This window comes from Aedes albopictus, chromosome 1 (genome assembly GCF_035046485.1).
Source record: "Aedes albopictus strain Foshan chromosome 1, AalbF5, whole genome shotgun sequence".
Taxonomy (NCBI): Eukaryota; Metazoa; Arthropoda; class Insecta; order Diptera; family Culicidae; genus Aedes; species Aedes albopictus.
Window position 1 is genome coordinate 101,885,920 of NC_085136.1, and position 25,693 is coordinate 101,911,612.

The 25,693-nt window shown below is 43.4% G+C and overlaps 1 protein-coding gene across 1 annotated transcript; it reads left to right on the plus strand.

Moving 5' to 3' along the window:
- Positions 1-121: 121 nt before the first annotated feature.
- On the plus strand, positions 122-14,147 carry LOC134285080 (dnaJ homolog subfamily C member 16-like; the record flags this gene model as incomplete). Its single annotated transcript, XM_062845120.1, is given in 6 exon segments — positions 122-899; positions 1,152-1,739; positions 9,688-9,919; positions 9,980-10,154; positions 10,222-10,426; positions 11,517-14,147. Coding segments are annotated over 6 exon segments (2,212 nt in total), but the record flags the coding sequence as incomplete, so codon positions are not given.
- Positions 14,148-25,693: the final 11,546 nt, after the last annotated feature.

Below are 25,693 nucleotides of genomic sequence, written 5' to 3' on the forward strand. Positions count from 1 at the left end.
TTAAATTAAATCAGGAGTTAAAAAATTTAAAAAAAACTTCAATGTTGCAAGCTAGTGCTTCTTGTTGTTAAAATGAGACAAAACATTCTTAATTTCGTCTGTATTTTTTCTATCCTTCAAGGCACCCAGACAAATCGGACCACCCGGAGGCGGAAACGAAGTTTGTAGAAATTAAGCAAGCGTACGAGTTGCTATCGGATTCGGAGCGTCGGAAGGCCTACGATCTGTACGGCATCACAAACGAGGATGCCCATCTGTACAAGGAACGTCCGGACTACAGCAGCTATGGGCGATTCCCGGATCCGTTCGAGCAGTTCTTCGGGCACAATTTCAATTTCCACGATCAGGACATCAGTCTGTTCCATCGGTTATCGATCACGTCGAAGTACTATGAGACGAATATCGTCCCGAAGAGTCACCACACGCCGCAGATCCTGATGTTTTACTCGGATTGGTGTTTCTCCTGTATGAAGGCGGCCAATTCCTTCAAAAAGATGATCGATACGCTGGAGCCGTTCGGGGTAACTTTTGCGACGATCAACGCCGGCCACGAGAATCAGCTGGTCAGGAAGGTGGGCGTTCATTCGTTGCCTTGCGTTATAATGGTTCTGGACGGACACAACTACGTGTACAAAGAAAGTGTGTACAACACGCAGCGGGTCGTGGATTTCATCCGGCAAAAGCTCCCGTACAAACTGCTACCCCCGGTTGACGACGGATCGATCGATGGTTTCCTTCAGGGTTGGTCCGACAACCGGGTTCGAGCTTTGATCATGGAACCCCGATCGCAGCCACGGCTTCGTTATCTGATCACGGCGTTCCACTTCCGGGAACGGGTGGCATTCGGGTTCGTGCAGCTGAACTCACCCAAATCGCAACACATTCAGGAGCGGTACAAGGTGAGTTGGGTTGTAGTTCTTCATCAAGGTACATTTTTCTGGGGATTCCTCTTAGGTTTCCATCAGGTTTCTTCCCGGAATTCTTTCAGAGATTCTTTCCGGAATTCCTCTAGAGATTTCTTGCAGGATTTCGTCATGAATTCCTGATTCCACCTGGGTTTGCTTCAAGAATTTCTGTCAGGATTCCTCCTAGGCTTCCATCAGACATCGCCGTTTACGTATTAATGTGACTTTCCCCTTCGTTTCCCACAGGTGCATCCTTCGCTGGACACGCTGCTGATCTTTAACGAAGATTCCACCCGTCCGGTGGCGTCCATCTCGATGTCGGATATTCCGACGTCCACGCTGAACAACATCATCTCCGTCAACAAATACCTAGCTCTTCCACGCCTCTCCTCGCAAGCCATGCTAGAAGGTGTCTGCCCAGCCGAATGGAACCGCCCGCGGAAGCGGCTATGCGTGGTTCTGGTCACGGAGAACACCGCAACGCACGACGAAGCCCGGCAAGCGATGCGTCGTATCGCCATGGAATCCAACTACAGTCCGGAGCGGGTCCGCTTCGCGTACATCTACCAGGAAAAGCAAACGGAGTTCATCAGTGCTCTGGCCGAGCACAGCAAGCTAGAGGAGACGATGCTAAAAGTGGTCATCATCTGGCGCAAGGACGCCAAACATATCAAGTACGAGTGGGTCCACGAGGCTACCATGGAATCGCTGAACAGGAGCATCGAGAACGAAACGCACGAGCTGCAGTACAACAACACCAAGCAGAAGCTGGACGGTGCGATCCAGCGGCTGTTGCGGTCGTCCGAGGCGTTGACGTACGAGGCGGAAGTGACGGTAGGTACCTTTCCTTGACAACTACAGATTTCACCATATGTTCCATGTTTTTCTGGATTTTTTGACATAATTTATGTCATTACCTATGTCTCATAATATGTTCTCCACACCCATGTACAGCGATTGAATGCTCTTGCGAAACGATTGGGTCGTTATAGATAATGTTCAACGAAAGAACAAACCGGATGTCAAACATAAACGAAAAGAAGTTCTACAATGTGGTTAGCAGAAAAAGAGCATTACTGTATTTAATCTCAGCCGTGGTAACTGCCCAGAATATACGTGACTCTAACCAGTACCAGGAATCAGGCTACGCACAGTGTTCGAAATCGATGATTTTGCGATCAAAATTAAATAACTTTTTTTAGGTTGATTCTAGAGAATTGGCGTGTTCTACAAAGTTTTTCTGCATGCTAAAAGGCGTCTTTTGATAAAATCTAGATTGAGTTTAAATAAGGGCGAAAGTAACATGAGAGAGTTCTCTTCATCGACTCTCTCTTCTTCGAATTAAAGTGACAAGATGCAAGTATTGTTGAACTTTTTGGTCATAAATCGCTAGGTTGCGATGCAATCTAGCGTCTAAGTGTAAAAAAGTTCGATTGAATTTGCATCTTGTCACTTTAATTTGCAGAAGAGAGAGTCGATGAAGAGAACTCTCTCATGTTAGTTTCGCCCTTATTTAAACTCAATCTAGAAATGTAATAAATGATTAATCCCCCTAGAAGTGAGATAAAAATTTTATTTTTTCGAAATATTTTTTTAGAGGTTTGACGTCTTTGGCAAAGTTGTAGCCCATAATAAGAGAACAAAAATCGTAGAACATGTCAAAGCTCTATCTCTCACGGTTTTTGAGATATAGAGCGTTTTGTGCGAAGTACCCCTAAAACTAGTTATTTCAGTGTAGCTTCAACAGATAAAATCCTACAGTTTTGTGACCTTCTACAAACTTGTTCAGGACGTCAAAATACACATTTCTTCCGAAGATGTCAAGTCATTATATCTTAAAACAAAAAAGTTATAGGCAAATTTATCATATTTTAAGGTGTACTTTCACCTTAAGTAACTATTTCCGGCGCAAAATGGCGCAGATGGTTCAATCGGTAGTTGAAAGATTAGACTTTTTACTATCACTTGGAGGTGGAAACCCTCGTGGACAATAGTGGGAAAGGTGGTTTAAATACATGACAAAAACTAATTATTTTGCCTATAATACAAGAAAAATAAATTTTAAAAAAATAATTAAGAAGCCCGCAGTAATTTTTACTGCACTGTGTTTCTTCCGCCAATAGTTTACAACGTTTTTACAAAAACCAGTGAGTTTTTATCACTAAAAATTGAAACATAAGGACAAAATATTGTTCCCGAGAGTTATAACTAAAGCTAGTTCTAAATAAAAGTGTTGAATTTCTTCAAACTTATGACAACATATCTATGCCCAAACGAATGACTACCTACCCTCTACCCAATAGTCATACGATTGAATGGCTACGGTGGTTAGAATATCAAATGCGTTTAAATAAATACCTTTGCAGTTCTTATTAAGGTAGTTGTGATTTTACATTCTTCAATACAAGGATCGGTATATTCGCCTCACTCCATTCATATTCACTCCTCTTTGCTGAAGCGAATCGAGAAAGATGCAGCAAACGGATCGTCGTGATCAAACACGCAACCCCATCACCAGTGGGAAGCGATGAGCCATCTGCTTGACATGAATATTCGTTGCCGTTCGTCGCAGTTTGGATCGCAAGCGAATGAATGAATGGCGAATGGTGAAGAATACTGGTGAGCGATCGAAGCGGCTATTATCATAAGTAGAAGAGAATTTCTGCAAGTAATGCATACATTTTTACTGTATTGTCGCTGAAATGCTAGATTAGCAAAGAAAATAATTCGAAAACATCAATAATTCGTATGCACAATATCAATCGCATCACTCACGAATCGCATTCGCTTGCGATGCGAATGTGGGCGAATGAATAATTTCCAAGTGTGGCTTCCCACCGTTCGCCGGAGTTTGCTATCGTCGCTGACAAGCATACACACGAACTCAAGCGACAACCGTTCGCTGCTGACTGTCTTCGAATGGGGAAGAAGATGAAAAGTGGAAATCAGGAACCCTGCTTCAATACATATTTTGACGATTTTCTGGTGAAAATAAAGTAGATCTTTTTATATCAAATGATCAATTTGATAAAAAAAATATTTTCAACTCAATTTTTGTGAAAAGTACTGTTAAAAATATGAAAAATACTTCAATCAACTCATGATGCAGACGATGGGACGTCAAAACATGTAATTAGTTAACGTCAAGAGATTAAAAATAATATTTGATATAAAAAAAACCATCGCATTATTTCTCACACCCTGTATTTTATTGATTTATATCTGATATATTTCAATTGCTACCCAGGTGTAAGTGAAACTCGTGGATTACCGAAAAAGCATAAATACAAATATAAATATAAATTCATGAAAAAAATTCTACTCTGTGTTTTGTTGCACATCTTGAACTGTTTAATATTTCCTTCTTCCTATTTCTAGCGCTACATAACTTGAATATTTCCCCCAAAAAAAATTTCAAATAGGTAATTTTAAAGTAACTTTATCAGAAATTGCCTGATCATCAGATAGTAAACAAAATGAATTCAAAAGCATGAAGAAAATATTCTGTTAGGTAAAAACAATGCTCAAAAACGACACGAATGCACCTTTGGCGTAAACTATCGCTAATTTAAGTAAATAAATAGATAAATCATGCTCAAAAATGTTGTAAAATATTGCTGGAAATTACGCAATGCAGTAAAAATTACTGCGGGATCCTAAATTATTATTTTTTTATTTATTTTTCTTGTATTACAGGCAAAATAATTAGTTTTTGTCATGTATTTAAACCACCTTTCCCACTATTGCCCACGAGGGTTTCCACCCTCAAGTGGTAGTAAAAAGTCTAATCTTTCAACTACCGACTGAGCCATCTGCGCCATTTTGCGCCGGAAATAGTTACTTAAGGTGAAAGTACACCTTAAAATATGATAAATTTGCCTATAACTTTTTTGTTCAAAGATATAATGACTTAATATCTTTGGAAGAAATGTGTATTTTGACGTCTTGAACAAGTTTGTAGAAGGTCACAAAACAGTAGGATTTTATCTGTTGAAGCTACACTGAAAAAACTAGTTTTAGGGGTACTTCGCACAAAACGCTCCATATCTCGAAAACCGTAAGAGATGGAGCTTTGACATGTTCTACAATTTTTGTTCTCTTATCATGGGCTACAACTTTGCCGAAGACGTCAAACCTCTAAAAAAATGTTTCGAAAAAATAAAATTTTTATCTCACTTCTAGGGGGATTAATCATTTATTACATTTTATCAAAAGACGCCTTTTAGCATGCAGAAAAACTTTGTAGAACACGCCAATTCTCTTGAACTAACCTAAAAAAAGTTATTTAATTTTGATCGTAAAATCATCGATTTCGAACACTGTGCTACGCTAGGACCCGGTTTTCTTGCACGTTTTTAGTGACCACGCAGCTATCATAATTCATTACCAGGGGTATCACTTTATCTTCTGCCAAAGGCTTAATGCATAGCAGATCAAGCATAGTCAAGGCCAAAACGTGCTTCCCGAGTGGAGATGTCCGCAAATACATACATACATTTATTTGTTCAACATCATTAAGACAAGACATAATCAACAATAGTACGCCACAATACTCGGTGTGTGGCTGCCGCTCTCCATCCTCGGTCGCGCCCAATGCTCGTTAGGTCACGCTTCACCTGGTCCGCCCATCGTGCTCTCTGCGCTCCACGCCTTCTTGTGCCAACCGGATCCGTTGCAAACACCAGCTTTGCAGGGTTGTTGTCCGGCATTATTGTAACATGCCCTGCCAACCGTATCCTTCCGGCTTTGGCCACCTTCTGGATGCTGGGTTCGCCGTAAAGTGCAGCGAGCTCGTGGTTCATCCTTCTCCGCCACACACCGTTCTCCTGCACACCGCCGAAGATCGTTCTTAGCACGCGTCGCTCGAAAACTCCGAGTGCTTGTAGGTCCTCCTCGAGCATGGTCCATGTCTCGTGCCCGTAGAGGATCACCGGTCTTATTAGCGTTTTGTACATGGTGTATTTGGTGCGTGGGTGAATCTTTTTCGACCGCAGTTTCTTCTGGAGCCCGTAGTAGGCCCGACTTCCGCTGATGATGCGCCTCCGAATTTCACGGCTCACGTTGTTGTCAGCCGTCAGTAAGGATCCGAGGTAGACGAATTCCTCCACCACCTCGAAAGTATCCCCGTCTATCGTAACATTACTACCCTGACGGATACGGTCGTGTTCGGTTCCGCCTACCAGCATGTACTTTGTTTTTGAGGCATTCACCACCAGTCCGACCTTTGCTGCTTCGCGTTTCAGGCGTGTGTACAGTTCTGCCACCGTTCCAAATGTTCTAGCGATAATGTCCATGTCGTCCGCAAAGCACACAAATTGACCGGATTTTGTGAAAATCGTTCCCCGGCTGTTGAGCCCGGCTCGACGCATCACACCTTCCAGCGCGATGTTGAAGAGTAGACATGAGAGTCCGTCACCTTGTCGCAGTCCCCGGCGAGATACGAATGAACTGGATAGTTCACCCGAAACCCTTACGCAGTTTTGCACACCGTCCATCGTTGCTTTAATCAGTCTAGTCAGCTTCCCAGGAAAGCCGTTTTCGTCCATGATTCTCCATAGCTCTGCGCGGTCGATACTATCGTATGCCGCTTTGAAGTCGATGAACAGGTGGTGCGTTGGGACCTGGTATTCACGGCATTTCTGGAGGATTTGCCGTACGGTAAAGATCTGGTCCGTTGTCGACCGGCCGTGGATGAAGCCGGATTGATAACTTCCCACGAACTCATTTGTTTTAGGCGACAGACGACGGCAGATGATCTGGGATAGCACTTTGTATGCAGCATTCAAAATAGTGATCGGTCTGAAGTTCTCACATTCCAAATGGTCGCCTTTCTTGTGAATGGGGCAGATTACCCCTTCCTTCCACTCCTCCGGTAGCTGTTCGGTTTCCCAGATCCTGACTATCAGCCGATGCAGACAGGTGGCCAACTTTTCTGGGCCCATCTTGATGAGTTCAGCTGCGATACCATCCTTACCAGCTGCTTTGTTGGTTTTGAGCTGGTGAATGGCATCCTTAACTTCCCTCAGCGTGGGAGTTGGTTCATTTCCGTCCTCCGCTGCACTGGCGTCGTCGTTCCTTCCGTTGCCGTGGGCTCCCGTGCCTACGTTCTCCACGCCGTTCAGGTGCTGATCGAAGTACTGCTTCCACCTTTCGATCACCTCACGTCCGTCCGTCAAGAGACCTCCGTCTTTATCCCTGCATATTTCGGCTCACGGTACGAAGCCGTTGCGGAATGCGTTGAGCTTCTGATAGAACCTCCGTGTTTCTTGGGAACGGTACAGCAGTTTCATTTCTTCACACTCCGCTTCTTCCAGGCAGCGCTTTTTCTCCCGAAAGAGACGGGTCTGCTGTTTCCGCTTCTGTTTGTAACGTTCCACGTTCTGTCGAGTCCCTTGCTGCAGCATTACCGCCCTCGCTGCGTTCTTCTCCTCCAAAACCGTTCTGCACTCTTCGTCGAGCCATTCGTTCCGTCGATTCAGTTCCACGTGCCCGATGGTGCTCTCTGCTGCGTCGTTGATGGCTGCTTTCACTGTACTCCAGGAGTCCTCTAGAGGGGCCTCATCGAGCTCGCCCTCGTCTGGCAAAGCGGCCTCGAGGTTCTGCGGGTATGCTGAGGCGACATTCGGTTGTTTCAGTCCCTCTAGGTTGTACCGTGGCGGTCGCCGGTACCGTACATTGTTGATGACGGAGAGTTTTGGGCGCACTTTGACCATCACCAGATAGTGGTCGGAGTCGATGTTGGCGCCACGATAGGTCCTGACGTCGATAATGTCGGAGAAGTGCCGTCCGTCAATCAGAACGTGGTCGATTTGAGATTCCGTCTGCTGTGGTGATCTCCAGGTGTAACGATAAGGGAGGCTGTGTTGGAAACAGGTGCTACGTATGGCCATATTTTTGGATGCGGCGAAATCAATGAGTAGTAGACCGTTTTCGTTCGGCGCTGTACTTACCAATCGTCTGTCTGAATTCCTCCTCCTGGCCTACCAGAGCGTTTAAAGCTCCTATGATGATCTTGACGGCGTGGCTTGGGCAGCGATCGTACTCACGTTCGAGCTGCGCGTAAAATGCGTCTTTGTCATTATCAGTGCTTCCGGAGTGTGGACTGTGCACGTTTATTATGCTGAAATTGAAGAATCGGCCCTTGATCCTCAACCTGCACATTCTTTCGTCGATCGGCCACCAACCGATCACGCGCCTCTGCATATCACCCATCACTATGAAAGCTGTTCCCAGCTCGCGTGAGCTGCCGCAGCTCTGGTAGATGGTATGATTACCTCTAAACGTTCGCACGATGGATCCTGTCCAACACATCTCCTGCAGCGCTACGAGGCCGAACCCGTGGTCCTTCAGTAGATCGGCAGTTCCACGTACCGAGTTTCCAATCGCAAGTCCTTTTTGTTCGCTGGGGTCGTTGCCGTTGGTCTCGGTTCGTATCATTCTGTTGCTGATTTTCCGTTACAATGGTTTTTTACGGCTGGCTCGTAGGGCCTGACACCAACCCCCTACTTTCCGGAGGACCATAGTGCACAGTTGAGCTTAGAGTCCTTCCCTGGCACTCGGACGTAGATCAGCCGCCCCTAACATGGGGATCAGACGCTGTTGTGAGCCGCTCCTCCTGGAGAACAGACGCTCAGGTTTGCCGAAGCAAACCCCCCCTTCCCTGTCAGCCTACGACCAAAGTTCCCACCGGGGTTGGTTACCCGATCTTCCCTAAGGTTGCTCATAGTTTCCGGCCGGTACCGCGTGGAGGTAGGGATAGGAGTTGCTGGGCAGAGGCTAGTGGATCACAATGGGATCTGAACTGCGCAGCCTTTACCGTGCCTTATGTTTGAGAACCATAAAAGATAGAATAATGGTTTCTTCGGCAAACTTGCTCCAAATACGTTCTTTTACAACTTTGTAGAACATTTTGTAAGCGTACTTAAAACTATTCAAAAGCAAATGTTTGGATCAGCTAAACTATCGGGACCACCCTAATTTCACAATGACGAGAAAAAAAGGTCGAAAAATATGAAGAAACTTTCCCAAAGACACCATGTACCTAAAACTTATTGTTCAGGCACAAACATTTTTGTCTTCGTAAATACGGCTCTGGACCCATTGTGCAGTGGTAGAGAGGAACAAGATCGTTCGATACGTTGAGAAAGAGTTCTGTCAGGTTGTATGAATAGAACTCAAGTGAGATTTGACTGCGCCCGCTGCACGAAGGTCAACAGTGAATATGCAATGACAGCAACTACTAGGTTTCACAGCAGTCACACAGTTCTGCGGGACAGATCCCATGTCCCGGCACCGTGTATCCAAGCTACGGAATTCGTACCGGCTAACAAGTGCTGTGGTATCCCAAACCAGTGTGTTTCGCCACAGTACTTGCAGGCCGTACAGAACATTAAAGATCTACAGTTTACTGTGTATCCACTATATCGAACTGGATGCCTTTGCGCTGCTATCACTTTTCTACCGTGTCCATGGTAGAACGATAACCACGAGGATGTTGTGTGTGGCTCTTGTTCCTTTTCCAGTCCGATCGGGGGTCCATTATGAGTTGCCGTTAGCCGATATCCAAGTTTCCGGGTCCGTTAGAGCATATGCTCAGAAGAGGGTCAGGTATCAGGCGCTCTCGGGGGGAAGAGCAGCTGACGAAAAATTGCAAGTGCCGGGGCTGGGATTGAAACCATGACCATCCACTTATGAAGTGAACGTGTAGCCACTTCGCTAAGGGCCCCGGCGAATTTTGTTTCGTCTTCTAATAGGTATTTTTTTGTTTTGTTATTTTTCACAGGACCTCCTAGACGAGCACGCCCAAGGACTGGTGATCCGCATCCTGAACAAGGTCCTGCTGGCGTTCGAATACATGACCGAGAACCTCGGTCAGGAACATATCCTGCCGGCTTTGTCCGTGGTGGGAACAATTGCCTTCATCCTCGGTGCCGGTTACCTGATGTCCTACCTGGTCCGGATCGAGGAGGAAAACATCCAGAAGAAGCAGTCCAAATCGCCGGAGAATAAAAACGGTACGTGATTCCGGCTAACATTGCTGAGAACGTATCTTCTAAGAAACCTTTTCTTCACAGGAAAAGTCCAAAACTACGTTCCGGAGTTGCGTCTGCATGAGCTGCGCGCGGAAAAGTACAACGGACTGGTCCGGCTGCTGAAACCCGGCTGCCGGACGATCGTCCTGCTGACGGACATGCAGTCTCGCAACAAGCTGATTCCGGCCTTCCACAAAGCGGTGTGGCCCTATCGGAAGTATGACGATCTTCACGATTCTCCCCGTGATTTCCAAAATACATATTTTTCCTCTATACACCCGTAGGAACAAAACCCTCATGTTCGCCCACATGCTCATCGAGAAGGGAATCGGTTGGTATGCGGAACTCCTGAGGCTATCGCTGTCCGAGTCCCGGGAGATGAAGATCAACCCGAGGAACTGCATCGGGACGGTCATAGCGCTCAACGGGCACCGGAAGTACTTCTGCATGTACCACGCCAAACATCCGGAGTCGAACCGGGGTGCCAAGGTGAGTGGGGTTGGATGGTTCTGCCACGGTTGCAAATGTTCTAGCGGTATCTAGTCGCAAAGTCGTCCGCAAAGCAAAGAAATTGGCCGGATTTCGTAAAAATCGTAACGGCTCGACGCATTACTCCTTCCAGGGCGAAATTGAAAAGTCGTCCATGATTCTCCATAGCTCTGCGCGGTCGATACTGTCGTATGCCGCCTTGAAGTCGATGAACAGGTGATGCGTTGGGACCTGGTATTCACGGCATTTCTGGAGGATTTGCCGTACGGTGAAGATCTGGTCCGTTGTCGACCGGCCGTCGATGAAGCCGGCTTGATAACTTCCCACGAATTGATTCGTTTTAGGTGACAGACGACGGAAGATGATCTGGGATAGCACTTTGTAGGCAGCATTTGAAATAGTGATTGCTCTGAAGTTCTCACATTCCAAATGGTCGCCTTTCTTGTGAATGGGGCAGATTACCTCTTCCTTCCACTCCTCCGGTAGCTGTTCGGTTTCCCAGATCCTGACTATCAGCCGATGCAGACAGGTGGCCAACTTTTCTAGGCCCATCTTGATGATTTCAGCTGCGATCCGATACCATCCTTACCAGCTGCTTTGTTGGTTTTGAGCTGGTGAATAGCATCCTTAACTTCCCTCAGCGTGGGATTTGGTTCATTTCCATCTTCCGCTGCACTGGCGTCGTCATTTCCATTGCCACGGTCTCCCGTGCCCACGTTCTCCACGCCATTCAGGTGCTGATCGAAGTGCTGCTTCCACCTTTCAATCACCTCACGTCCGTCAGAAAGATCCCGTCCTTATCCCTGCATATTTCGGCTCGCGGCACTAAACCTTAGCGGGATGCGTTGAGCTTCTGGTAGAACTTCCGTGTTTCTTGTGAACGGCACAGCAGTTCCATTTCCTCGCAAACCACTTCTATTCTATTTTTCAAATACCTCAATAAGGTATATTCTTTTAATTCAGGTGCGCGCTACCCAGCCTTTACCGTATTTAAGGACATCTATTCTGTCTTAATCTTCACACTGATATTAAAACACATTGTACCTTATATAATTATATATTTTGTTTCCCCGCACACTTCCCGTTCCAGCGCATGATGAAGATGACCCGGCAGCTGAGCACGATGCCCTCGGACCCGGAAGCCGGTGCCTTCCTGGGGATGGACAGCTCCGACTCGGAGACCAGCACGTCCGACATCTCCGAGCCGAAGATCTTGCTGGAGGAGAACCTCCTCGATGGGCTGCCCAACTGGCTGGATCGTCTGTTCGAGGGTACCACCCATCGGTACTACATTAACTATTGGCCTGATTTCACCTCGAAATAGAGCGATTGCGCGTCTAGTCCAGACGACGGTGGTGTAGGCAATTTAGTAGGTGATAGTCCTGTTTTCTAATTCCCCCTCTCTCTCTCACACACCCACTTTTTCTATGATAGCTAATAGGTATAGTAGCAACTTTTGTGAACGCCAAAGATGAGGCCATTCGTTACTGAAGGAGAAACTGACAATTATTGTTTGGGAGATTTCTCTCGAGATAGACACTCGCTCTAGAGCTCTCAACTTGTTCATTTTTTAAATCTTTACTGAGTCTGTTTTTTTTCCTATTGGTATTTTTTTCTCTCTGTGAAAAAAAGTTAATCTATTTTGCGAGGTAGGTTTAATTTAGGTGGTAGTAGATGGGCGCACTAGTTTTTAGTTTAGCAATTGCGAACAGTTAGCATAGCAGTAGATAATCGACGTTACCTAAATGGTTGTTTAGCCCATATGTTCCGGCGGATTTACCCCGTTTGGTGTTATGTTCTGCGAAGAAAATCCAGACTACATAACATTGACCTGCTGTGATTAGGAATGACAAATTTAAACAAGGACGTACAACAGTCGTCATATTGTTATTTGTTGGTTTACGAATACTCATGTTTAGGCGTATTTATATGCGATGTAAACAATAACTGATTGTTTGGGTTCAAAAGGTTCTCGACTAGAGGCAAGACAGATACAGCGAGAGTAACTCTGTTATCAAAATGTTGCTCAGAATTTCTCTGGATAGCTCTGGATCACACTGGTTTTCCCGAAGTGTTACCTGATACCAGTGAAAAATCGAGCAGTCTTGCCCGATTTTCCGCTTCATAGAGACGTTTCTGAATAGATTCGAACAAAAAGAGTTACTCAGGATTGCTCAGAGTTGCTTCGGATTTCACAGTGTCTTGCCCCTAGCTTCATCCCAATCCAACCTACACTGAACTGAATTGTTTAACTCAACAGCAACAAGGAGAAGAACTACTTGCGGATAACAAGAACTACCAGAAACGAATAGGACGTAACCTAGGGGCAAGACAGATACAGCGAGGGTAACTCTGTTATCGAAGTGTTGCTCAGGATTCCTCTGGATAGCTCTGGTTTTCCCGAAGTCTAGGGGCAAGACACTGTGCAAACAAGAGTAACTCTGAGAAATTCTGAGTAACTTTTTTCACCAATGATCGACGAAATTTGTTGAAAAACACTCCTAAAACTGCAAGAAAGGCGAGATATCGGGCAATATTGTTCTGATTTTGCGATGAATCAGGCAACACCCAAGCAAAAACGGGAGCAATCCGGAGAAATTTTGAGCAACTCTGTGAAGGAAAATGTACTCTCCAGCACAGTGTCTTGTCCCAAGCCCGAAGTGTTGTCTGATACCAGTGAGAAATCGGGCAGTCTATCCAGAGGAATTCCAGAGTTACTCTCGCTATATCTGTCGTGCCCCTAGGTAGTTATGGATTTATGTCATGACCCTTGGTGAACAATCAATATACATCAAAATGAGCATACGCAAACTTGTGTAACTATGAAATATAACGCCAAACGGGGTCAAGTCGTATCTGCGCCCAGCTAGCACGCACTCACTATAGTAAGAACAAGAACGAAACAAAATCTAGTCAAATCTAACATTAACGCATTAACTAGGAATTCAAAATGGCATGTTTTACATAGTGTTAAATGTATCCTAATTGCAGAAAATAAACAAAAAAGCTAATTTGATTGTTCTTCTACTCAAAATCAAGGAGATAAATTGACACATAGTTAGACCGATAAGCAGTACCAACCCTGTTAGAATGAATCCTAAATCAGAAATTTTTAGATTTTCCGCCCTCCACAAGAAAAAAAAAAACAATTGCTTTCTCTTTTCATACATCCCTTCTCAAATGGTTTCACATTTACGAATAGAAGCTCATTTTTCGGCTGCCGAAAACCATCCTCGCAACGCCAATGCAATGGAAAACTGCATTGGAGGCATTTCTACATTGCGATAGTTTGATACGAATACTATCTCTAAACAAAACTCTTCCATCATCCCGCAGTTTGTAAAATCACCAGTGAAAACTAGAAAATGAAAACCAACCAAGTGATAGTATTATTAAACTTATGAACCTTCTGTTGCCATATAAACAACAATGAAAAGCCCGTATCAGAAACAATCAAAGATCTTTGGAAACTCAGAAGTTTTAGCTTTCGATTCGACGCGCGATGGCGTCGAAGGGCTGTTGAGATTTCGGAATCGCATGAGTTCGGGAAAATACGGCACGAAAAGTTATCTATAAAATGCATGAGCAACTATCTGCATAGTCAACTGTGCGAATGGTTGGGATTATAGCAATGGCGGATGGTGATACGGAACAAATTGAAACAAAACGAAAAAAAAACAACATAAATAAAGGACAATTGGAAGAACTTTCTCACAAATGATATGAGATTAAAGGTGTATGGAAGTTTGTTTTGAAGAAAGAAATTCATAGCCCTAATAATCTGGTAGAATTGCAAAGATTTTGTTTTGATTATGTATACCTTAATATACAGCCAAGCTAAACTGTCAACCACTGCCCAGGTAATCACACTGTTCAAGCAATCAAGCCGGAAGTGTTTTTTTTGACAAACGCTATATTTTTGCGAAATTTATGATGGCATTCTTGGCAATTGACAAAGATGTGGAGTGTGAATATAGTTTAGTGTTATTCCCCTTGCGTGTCCTGCCCCTAGCAAGTATCGTGAAGCTGCCGCATAGGGCACTGCATTGTTTTGAATTTGTAGGGGCATCTGGGGTAATACGCACTGTCGAGGCAAAACGCACCCTCTTTGTTTTTCAGGGATTATCGGTTTTAGAGCTTTGAAACCTTATCAGTCTAATAGAACGTCTTAATAAATGAGCATCTGGAAAATTTTACATATCTGCGTTACGTAATTAGTGAGAAAAATTGAAAAGCACGATTCTGATGTAATTTTTCCGATCGTTTGTCGAATGATTTGATGTTGAAAACCAACCAAACATCTAATGCTGTTGTGTTTATTCAGTTCATTGAGGGCAATGCTAAGCAGAGGAAAAATAACTTAAACAGTAATCTACGTAAATTATATGTTTTAAACTATTTTATTTTTTGCTATTGATTGGGGCAATATGCACTCCATTGGTTGGGGCAAAACGCACCTATAGAAAACAAGCTGTAATAATATCTATGAGTGGTCTGCAAGTAATCGCAAACTAAATTGAGCTATTGTTTGTCTTAAAACCTTATAAAACATGCATTTTGTCTAAGAAGTAAAAAGATTTCTAAACTCGACGGTGCATCTTGCCTCAATGTTGTGGTGCGTCTTGCCCCTTTGTTTGAGTGCATCCTGCCCCATTGTTGTAGTGCATTTTACCCCGAGCAAGGGTGCATACTGCCCCGCATAAACACACGAAGCCGTAATGTTAGTCTTTACAAAAAACGTTATTTTCAAGAGCTGAACTGTATTAAGGCTGACATTTTGTTTGGTTTCTCTTAGAATGAAAGTATATGCAATCAATGCATACATTAAACCAATAAATTATTGCCTTTTTATATGCATTTGGACGCATCTTCCTTAAGTGGTGCGTATTACCCCAGAATCCCCTATGTGCCTTCTTTCCTTGGACTTCGTGGCGTATCTGCAAGTTCGGACGTTATGCCCCGAAAAAATGCGCCATAAAGTCCTGGGACTTTATGGCCTCGGACGTTATGATACTGCGCCGTTCCCAACGTTGCCGTGGTCTCCCATGCCTACGTTCTCAACGCTATTCAGGTGCTCGTCGAAGTGCTGCTTCCACCTTTCGATCACCGTCCGTCCGTCAAGAGACCTCCGTCGTTTATCCCTGCATACATATTCCGGCTCGCGGCACGAAGCCGTTGCAGGATGCGTTGAGCTTCTGGTAGAACTTCCATGTTTCTTGAGAATGGCACCGCACAGTTCAAATTTCCTCGCACTCAGGTTCTTTCAGGTGGCGCTTTTCCCCTCGGAAGAGGCGGGTCTGATGCTTCCGCTTCTGTTTGTAAGGTTCCATCTAGGGGCAAGACACTGTGAAATCCGGAGCAACTCTGAGCAATCCTGTGTGTCCTGAGCAACTCTTTTTGTTAGAATCCATTCAGAAATGTCTCTACGAAGCGGGAAATCGGGCAAGACTGCTCGAGTCTTCACTGATATCAGGTAACACTTCGGGAAAACCAGAGTGATCCATAGAGCTATCCAGAGGAATTCTCGCTGTATCTGTCTTGCCCCTAGGGTTCCACCAAGGAATAAGAAAATCAAGAACGCCCACTTCGCTGATGCTCGGGGGGAGGGGGGGGGGGGGGTGGTCACTACCGCAGCGATATCTGCGGATGTAAGTTCAACCTTCATGCGGTTGTGTGAGTCACTGATTGTATGCGGATACCAAATCACATGCACACCACCTTCTCTTGTAACAAATCACGAACACTGTAACAGAGAGCTTCCACCTTGATACGCTTAGAGAGCGCCACTTGTCTTGACGCAAGAGGTGGCATTCTTTCTATTTATTTTTATTTTTTGGGTTCACGTTCTGCCGAGTTCCTTGCTGAAGCATTATCGCCCGTGCTGCGTTTTTCTCCTCCAAAATCGCTCTACACTCCTTGGAGTAACACAAGGTGATCGTGATAAATTGGATCAAGCAAGTGAACGACCGACGGCATAGTGTTGCATAGTGCTGGGAAAATTGGTTCCAGATCCATTCTTGAGACGACCGGAAAGGGCAACCAGTGCAACGAGAAAATCTCAGCCCAACTGTTTCCCGCGTATCATGGATTGATGGCTCATGTCTATATTGCCAGGACTTCTGCCGTAGACGACGAAGTTGTTTTGGAATTGGTGAGAATGTTCCTTTTACATCTACTATTTTCTATCCATTTGTCGATATGGCGTATTATGAACCGTTTATCAACCGTATGAGATTTTATATTTGAATTTGTAAAATGAAAGTTTTAGAAATATTTCAAGGTGTTCTCATTTGGTAAGTTCTTGCTGTATAGTTACTAAAAACTACACATAATTTCGTAATAATCCAATAGTATTTCCTAATTATACTGAATTCCAGACTATTTCCGTTCAAAAATCCAATTCCATTTTCTATTTACGAGAGCGTCGGTGAGTCGCTGGCATCTCGATAAATAGATACCATCCATTTCCCTACTATCCCTTCCCATCCATATAACGTATTTCTTATCGTTTCAGAGAGCGATCAATGGCGCTTAAGCAGGCTTAAGCCTAGGCTTGTTAGTCAGGACACAGTGTAAATGCCTGTGCCCCATCCCAGGAGCAGAAAGGCCCATGGAGTGACGAAATTTCTTAGCTTAGTCACTCCCAACGTTGGTGTTTAAACATACTAAAACACTTACACCCAAGACCAACACATCTACATGATACAAATACAATTACGCAACTAAATCTTGTCGCATCACTCGCTTATAGTGAATTCCAAATCAACCCATTTCAAGTATCCAACTCCTTGACACCTATGGGGGCGCCGGTGAGTCGCTGGCCTTTCATAAGTAGGTGTCATATCATCACATCCTTTCCTATCCTTGTAACGGAGAAGATGGGCGTGGCCGGCAATGGAAGTTTTCATGTCTTTTTTACTTCAACCTCTGATTGGATTGCTGTTCCTTCCCAAATAGCATTCCATAAGCAATTAGAATAGCAGTATTAAAGGCTTAACATGTCAACTTCCAGTATGCAATCTACGAATTACTCCGTTACCACGCAACGCAAAATCGCTCTACACTCCTTGTCGAACCATTCGTTTCGTCGATTCCGTTCCACGTACCCGATGATGCTTTCGGTTGCGTCGTTGATGGCTGCTTTCCCTGTACTCCAGCAATGCCGTTCTACGCCCAATTGCCCCATGTTATATGGGAATCCCATATAACATGGGACAAATATGCGTAGAACGGCAGAGTAGACCTCTAGAGGGGCCTCATCGAGCGCGCCCTCGTCTGGCAACGCGACCTCGTGGTTCTGAGCGACATCGGTTGCTTCAGTCGCTCTAGATCGTACCGGGACGGTCGCCGGTACCGTACATTATTGATGACGGAAAGTTTTGGGCGCAGTTTGACCATCACCAGATAGTGGTCGGAGTCTATGTTAGCGCCACGATAGGTCCTGACGTCGATAATGTCGGAGAAGTGCGTCCGTCAATCAGAACGTGATCGATTTGAGATTCCGTCTACTGTGGTGATCTTCCGGTGTAACGATAAGCGAGGCTGTGTTGGAAAAAGGTGCTACGTATGGCCAGGTTTTTGGAGGCGGAGAAATCAATTAGACGTATACGCCTATAGGCCGTTTACGTTCGTCAGCTGGTGGGCGGTGAACTTTCCAATCTTCGGTCTGAATTCCTCCTGGCCTACCTGAGCGTTTAGGTTTCCTATGGTGATCTTGACGTCGTGGCTTGGGTAGTGATCGCATTCGCATTCGATCAGCGCGTAAAATGCGTCTTTGTCATCATCAGTGCTTCCGGAGTGAGGGCTGTGCACGTTTATTATGCTGAAGTTGAAGAATCGGCCATTAATCGTCAACCTGCCCATTCTTTCGTCAATCGGCTACCAACCTAGGGGCAAGACAGATACGGCGAGAGTAACTCTGTTATCGAAACCGAAGTATTGCTCAGAATTCCTCTGAATAGATCTGGAACACTCTGGTTTTCCCAAAGTGTTGCCTGATATCAGTGAAGACTCGAGCAGTCTTGCCCGATTTCCCGTTTCGTAGAGACGTTTCTGAATGGATTCGAACAAAAAGAGTTACTCAGGATTGCTCAGAGTTGCTCCGGATTTCACAGTGTCTTGCCCCTAGTTACCAACCGATCACGCGCCTCTGCATATCGCCTATCACGATCAAAGCTGTTCCCAGCTCACGTGTGTTGCCGCAACTCTGGTAGATGGTATGATTACCTCTAAACATTCGCACCACAGATCCTGTCCAACACACCTCCTGCAGCGCTACGATGCCGAAACCGTAGTCCTTCAGTAGATCGGCAAGTATACGGGTGCTCCCAATGAAGTTGAGAGATCGGCAGTTCCACGTGCCGAGTTTCCAATCGCAAGTCCTTTTTGTTTGCTGGGGTTGTTGCCATCGGTCTCGGTTCGTATTATTCTGTTGCTGATTTTCCGTTACAATGTTTTTTACGTCTGGCTCGCAGGGCCTGACAGCAACCCCCTACTTTCCGGAGGACCATAGTGCACAGTCCCTTCCCTGGCACTCGGACGCTCGGACGTTGATCAGCCGACTCTAACATGGGAATCAGACGCTGTTGTGGGCCGCTCCTTCTGGAGAACAGACGCTCAGGTTTGCAGAGCCTGTGTATTTCTCCTCTCCTCAATAGGGCACTGCATGAAATTATCTTTTTCTCTTTCACTCTTACAACAATTTTGTAAACAACAAGGCCAAGAAACGTCAAAATCCCATAGGATATTATGACGCATCCAAACTTTTGGACTCTATTTCGCAAAAAAAATGCGACTGTACGGCCTGTACTGTATGGCCTCGGACGTTGTGATCCGGCCCCGTTGGGAACGACTACGCAACTACAGGGTTGTTACGAGAAGGGTGGAAAAAAATCCGCGCGAGCTAAATTTGAATCCGCGCCAAATCCGCGCGATACTGGAAATGAATTCGCGCCAAATCCGCGAGAGCGTGAAGGTATTTTTTTTTCTTCACGTTATTGAAGAAATCCATTAAATCCATTAAACTGGAATGGACTGCTGGATGAAGAATAAACTTTTGATTCGTGAATCAACGCAACTCATGCTTTCTGAAAAAGAGTTCTAAGACGTTTCGGCAAAACTTTCGTTATTTTTTTTTTTCAAAAACATTTCTTAAGGAGAAACTTCAGAGAATACAAACATGGCTACCACAATGGCCGATTGGGACCCCTACTCACGTTTTCAAAAGCACCAATCTTCAAAATTCGTAAACAAATGCAGTCGATTTGGAAAAGCTGCCTCTTTTTGCAAGTGAGCAAAGCCAGGATAATCAAGTGCGGCTTGGTTCGATGCTTCGTTCGTCAGATTTGTGTTCTAAAGTTTGTATGAAAAATTGCAATGGGATTTCTTGATGTTTCACCTTAAATATCCATTGGTCGATTTTTGAAAAGAATGTTCTAGACGAAATCTCAGGAGAAACATCCCAAGAACTAGGTAGTGTATTCGTGGGAAAAATATTAAAAAAAAATTGAAGAAATATAATAAGCAATTGAAAAAAAAAATCTTTGAAATAAACAGAAAGGAACTTTATTGACTTTCTTTAAGTATTACTGAATATTTTTGAAGACAGTAACCCGAACAATTGTTTTTTAAAGAATTTTTTAAACCCAGTATGAATTTGAGAAGGATACTCATGAAAAATTCTCATAAGATCACTTGAGTAATGTCTTAGTAGTTCTTGAATGAATCTTCAGTGAGGAATTTTCCAAGGAAAATACTTGGCAAAACCTGAGAAAACGTCTCTTAAAATGAGTAATCTTATTTTATTTTATTGATGCACAAGGGAATCACGTGGCCAAGTCTCCAATCCAAGTCCATGAATTCACATCATCCATAATACACCGTGGAATTTGGGAGTAGGTATTGCAACCTCTTTAGCCATGTGGCTTTAAAGTTTTGCGTGGTCTTAACCGTTATGTGTCCGACAATTTTTTTGCTTTTTTCTACACCGTGCTTTTTAAATGGGCGCTGGGTACCCGGGTACCCTGTCGGCCACATAAGGGTTTTAAGGATGAGGAAAGGTGGGAGATTGATTTTGCGAATTGAGCTGTAAAAGAATGTGTTGTTAATTGAATTGTCTAGGTACGTTATTTACCTTTGCGTATTTTCACACTAAATGAACAAATCTCGGATACTTTTTCAAAACGACGTATAATACACGCAAATCACGATCAAGCACCATGTTCAGTGAACTAGCATAAGGTGAATATATTACGAAGCCACATCTCGAATTTTCAAAAGCACAAATCTGAAGAACCGAATGTCGGTTTACGCTGAAAAGTTGATCGATTGGTGACCCGCTGGTGGTGACCAATCGATCAACTTTTCAGCGTAAACCGAAATTCGGTTCTTCAGATTTGTGCTCTTGAAAATTCGAAGTGTGGCTTCGTCATATCTTCACCATAAACAGCTCTTCTTGTGATTCTTGATCTTGTGTCTTCAATATTGGAAGCTTGGTTAAAAATAATTTAAAAGAATAGAAGGATAAATTATGTAACAACCCTCTTCCTAATGGAAATAGAAATCAAATATATCAAAAACAACAAAAAAGAGCCGTGACGCTTCTTCGTTTGATCACGAAAAGTATCGATTCTTTTTGGCACCACGAGTGTGCGTCTTTTTCTGTAGAGTAAAGATACATTTAAGCCCCGAGACCTGACAGCAATCAAGCTGATCACAAGGATGTGCCTCTTCCCAGAGGAAATATGGCCCTTCAAATGGATAATCACTGGATAAATTCTCGAAGGACAATGTTGACAATTTTCAAGATTTACTTGCTGGAGCCCTTTGAAATTCCTATAGGGTGTCCTGGATTTTTTAGGAGTTTCTCCAAGAATTCCTGCAGTAATATATCCAGGAATGCCGACAGAGATCCCTCAGAGTTTTTCGCCAAATTTTTTACTAGCAGTTTCCTCTAGGATACCCTTCAAAAGATTTTTTCCCGAAATAATCTAGGGATTTATCTAGAAATCTCTTCAAAATATATAGCTGGTGCCTTTCGAAATTGTACCAGTAACTCGGGCAGATTACTATTACCCTTTCGGCTTCCGATAAACGGATATCTTTCGGCGGCGGACGATACGTTACGTCTGGGACGAATGTGGACTATGCAGTGGGCTCATACTTACGATAAAACGGAGCATGGTTAATTCCCAGAAAAGGCGCAATATAGCGACCGAAACGTCGGATGAAAGCTTAAGAATCCATTTTTGAGTTATTCCTCCAAAGACTGAACGCCATACCTCCCAACATAACCAACAGTTGAAATTCGAAGGAATTGCTAGAAACAAATTTGATTTTTTTTTGAGAAACGAGAACTCGAAAGTTGAATAAAGATGCTCATCATACCCGCAATGAAATTGGAAGAATCGTTGCACAATTTCTTCAAAGAAATATTTTGATGAGCTGATGAAATTCGTAAACCAAAACGAAAACTTGCTCCAAATTCTTCACTAGTAGGATGTTAAGGTCAACATGACCCAGTCAGGCACGCTGAATGTACACTACGCTATCGTGGTGCAAAAACTCTTAGGAGGGTTAAACAAATATTTACTTTTCATAATTTCTAATTCAGGTGCCGATAATCATTCAAATATTTCGCTGTACACACTACAAAAATTAGAGGGGCGTGTACAAGACACAACCGCATGACGTAAACTACGTAAAGCAGTTTGTTATTGGTTGAATCAATAGTTCGAATCAATAGCTTGAATCAATAAAAATAATCATATCATAAGAAACAAGGTAAATTCTGCAAGTTTGAGAATTCCGGTATTGGAAATAATTACAAAATGAACTTGTACAATTGAACTTGTACCGACTTTTCGAACTCTCTAAGCAGAATACCCTCTTCAAATGAGTGTAATAAGTTTTGTATCTTTTAATTCCGCCCTATTTTGCTTATCCTTTGACAGATACGCGTATCGACTACCACTTGTAATCTTCCTCAGAGTCAGTTATCCACAGTTTGAAGCCTAAACGAAGCCGGCGGAAATCCCTTATACACTGCGTTAATGGTAGCGCAAGAAGAAAGCGCACTCGCTAGATTCAGAGACACGACCAGATGAAAAGACACGGTTTAATTTCCGCACAATGCTGTTGCATTTTGTTTAGTAGCTTCCCCGTAACGTGGGTAGATCACTTTAGAATGGTGCGTTGCGGTGTAAGATCTACCAAATCAAATTTTGATCTTGATATTTACCGTATTTATAAATATTCCAAGATCAAAGTTTGATTCACTTTTTTGTGTTTTGTAGTTTATTTTGTTTTAGTGCACTACTAATTAACATTTTATTTCAGCAGGATTCAGGTAAATTTATCGTATGATATAAAAATATGTGACTGTGGCGAGCGTATCACTAATATGTAGCTTATTTGACGTACAATGTTAATATTATTTTACATTTCAGATTACCAACCGAAGAAGCTAGTAATCCAACCAAGATGACGAGGACACAGGATGAATTGGGCAAACAACTAATTCGAAGCAGTAACAATGGTGTGCTTGAACGTTGACCAAGCGTATCCTTTGGAGTTTACCCTTCCTCTAACAACAACCTAACAATCCCGTGACACCTAGGCCTGAGAGATCGTAGAGTCGTCTACATTTTTCATAGGTGTCCAAAACTAACCATCCTTTCCCATTCCTCAGCAGTCGCAAGGACGTGGCCAGGACAGTGCTCGACCATTGGAGGATTGCGTCAGTCTTGTCTAAGAGTCAGAGATTAGTTCCACATCTTTGTGCTTTGGTTCGGACGGGAAGGAGGCAACTCTCATAACAGCGGTCTAGGACTGTACCACCTACGAATTTGTGCGACTCGCTTAATGCTAATGCTAATGCTAATGCTGTTGCATTTTGTTTAGTATACTATAGTAGGTTTCAAAATTCGGCAGTTTTGATACTTATGTGACCAGCGTCACTTTATCGAAAAATCTGCCATTTACTCTTTCAGAAAATCGATAAAGCCCTTGAAAAGTCTGTTCGAACCAGAATTTAGTCAAATTATTATTGTACGTGAGTTCAACAAATTTCATTGTTCTGGCAGCAAAAGTCAGAACAGCGACGAGGCTTTGTCTTAGGACGTCCATAAGAAGAAGAAGCAGAAGAAGTAGAAGAATTGGTTTGATACAGGTTTGATAGATAGAAGAAGAATTAGTTTGACGAGAGAGGGGTAAGAATCAGTAATGCCATACAGCTTTCTTTGCAATCAAACAGATCAATCAAAAATGCAAATCATTAAGCTTTTGCTAATTTGATGACTGGAATTTCCTATATATTATTATTTATCGAAGAATTTCTATAAATCGTAGCAGCTTTCTTCCAGATTTTGCGGTAAAAATGGGCGCAGAGAATTTTGATTTTTGCAGACATAATACTAATTGAAATTTGGTAGAGAAATAATCTTCATTTCTCCATTAAACTTGCAATTTCTCTAAGTTTATGAAAATTATTGGAAATTTCCGATTAACTCGCTTTCGTAAATTTATGTGGAGTGTATTATAGATGCTACAAAAAGCAATTATATTTCCACTACTCCGCTACTCCAGCTTTGAGACTGTGCCGATTTTGACATTATTTGTGACCCGGCGCTTCGTCTTCCTAAGAAAATTATTCGGTTCATTCTTGTGGAGGAACATTGGAAAACGCAAACGGAGAAACTCGCTAGCCCTCCTTCAATGCAATCCCCTAGAAAGGTCATGAACGAATGATGGAAGATAAGAAGAATTTAACTGGACGGCAAAACGCGAAAATGTGCTCGAACGCAATCGGCTGGTTAAAACATCGGCTTACTTTTCCCAAATTTTCAATAGTTTGCTGTTGAAAATCAATAATTTTGATTATTTGTCATAAATGGTACGTGCAGACATTTCCAATCGATAAATATGAAATATTTGGAAATAATACTATTAATGGCTGAGTTATTAGCGTGCAAAATCTGACATAATTTCGTGACCGTCGTAAAATTTTAGATTTCGAGTGCCGTGGTAGCGTAAGCACCCCATTTCATGCAATTTTACCGCACTCGCGTAGTAGATAGTTTTAAAATGTCGGCATTTGCATGTCTTCACTTAATTCGGAATCAACTCTTGCAGAAAATATAGAATTGTAGCCTTCATAAGGGCTGTTTAAATTTAATTGCTTATTAACCCTAAAAGGGATACCTTCATGGCCTCAGTTTCGTCACCTCGCTGAGTGTGTTCCATCAAAGACGAGCTCTGAAAGGCGCCTGGGGTCCAATGGACCCCAGGTATCCCTTTTAGGGTTAAAGGTGAAATTCGGTAGGTATGATTGCGAAATCCAGAACGGCGACGGTGGCGTTGACTCCGATGGTGGGTTTGTGAGGCGATGCTGTGTAAAACGTGACGATGCGAATGCGGACGCACTCGCGCGCAACCGCTTTCGACCATCGCGCATCGCGATCGGCTTGTCAAAGCATACTGAAGAAGTGAACTGAGCGCTCCGCTGATGCGTTCCCGTCAAAGAGTTGGCAAAGAATAAGAGAAAATGGGAAGAAGCAGTTTGCATTTATACGGCAAGGCGGTTCGTTTTCCCCTCTCGAACGTGGTTGGTTCGATGAGAGAGGGGTAAGAATCAGTGATGCCATAGGATTTATTTGCAATATAGGTTTGATTAATATTCATCAAATTCATTTTCATATGCAAATCATACTTTTGCACATTGGTAGACTAGATTTATCTTGGGGCAAGACACTGTGCAAACAAGAGTAACTCTGAGAAATTCTGAGTAACTCTTTTCACCAATGATCGACGAAATTTGTTGAAAAACACCCCTAAAACTGCAAAAAAGGCGAGATATCGGGCAATATTGTTTTGATTTTGCGATGAATCAGGCAACACCCAAGCAAAAACGGGAGCAATCCGGAGGAATTCTGAGCAACTCTGTGAAGGAAAATCTAGATTGAGTTTAAATAAGGGCGAAAGTAACATGAGAGAGTTCTCTTCATCGACTCTCTCTTCCTCAATTTAAAGTGACAAGATGCAAGTATGGTTGCACTTTTTGGTCATAAATCGCTAGGTTACGACGCAATCTAGCGTCTGAGTGTAAAAAAGTTCGATTGAATTTGCATCTTGTCACTTTAATTTGCAGAAGAGAGAGTCGATGAAGAGAACTCTCTCATGTTACTTTCGCCCTTATTTAAACTCAATCTAGAAATGTACTCTCCAGCACAGTGTCTTGCCCCAAGATTCCAAGCTTTCCTGGACACCTCA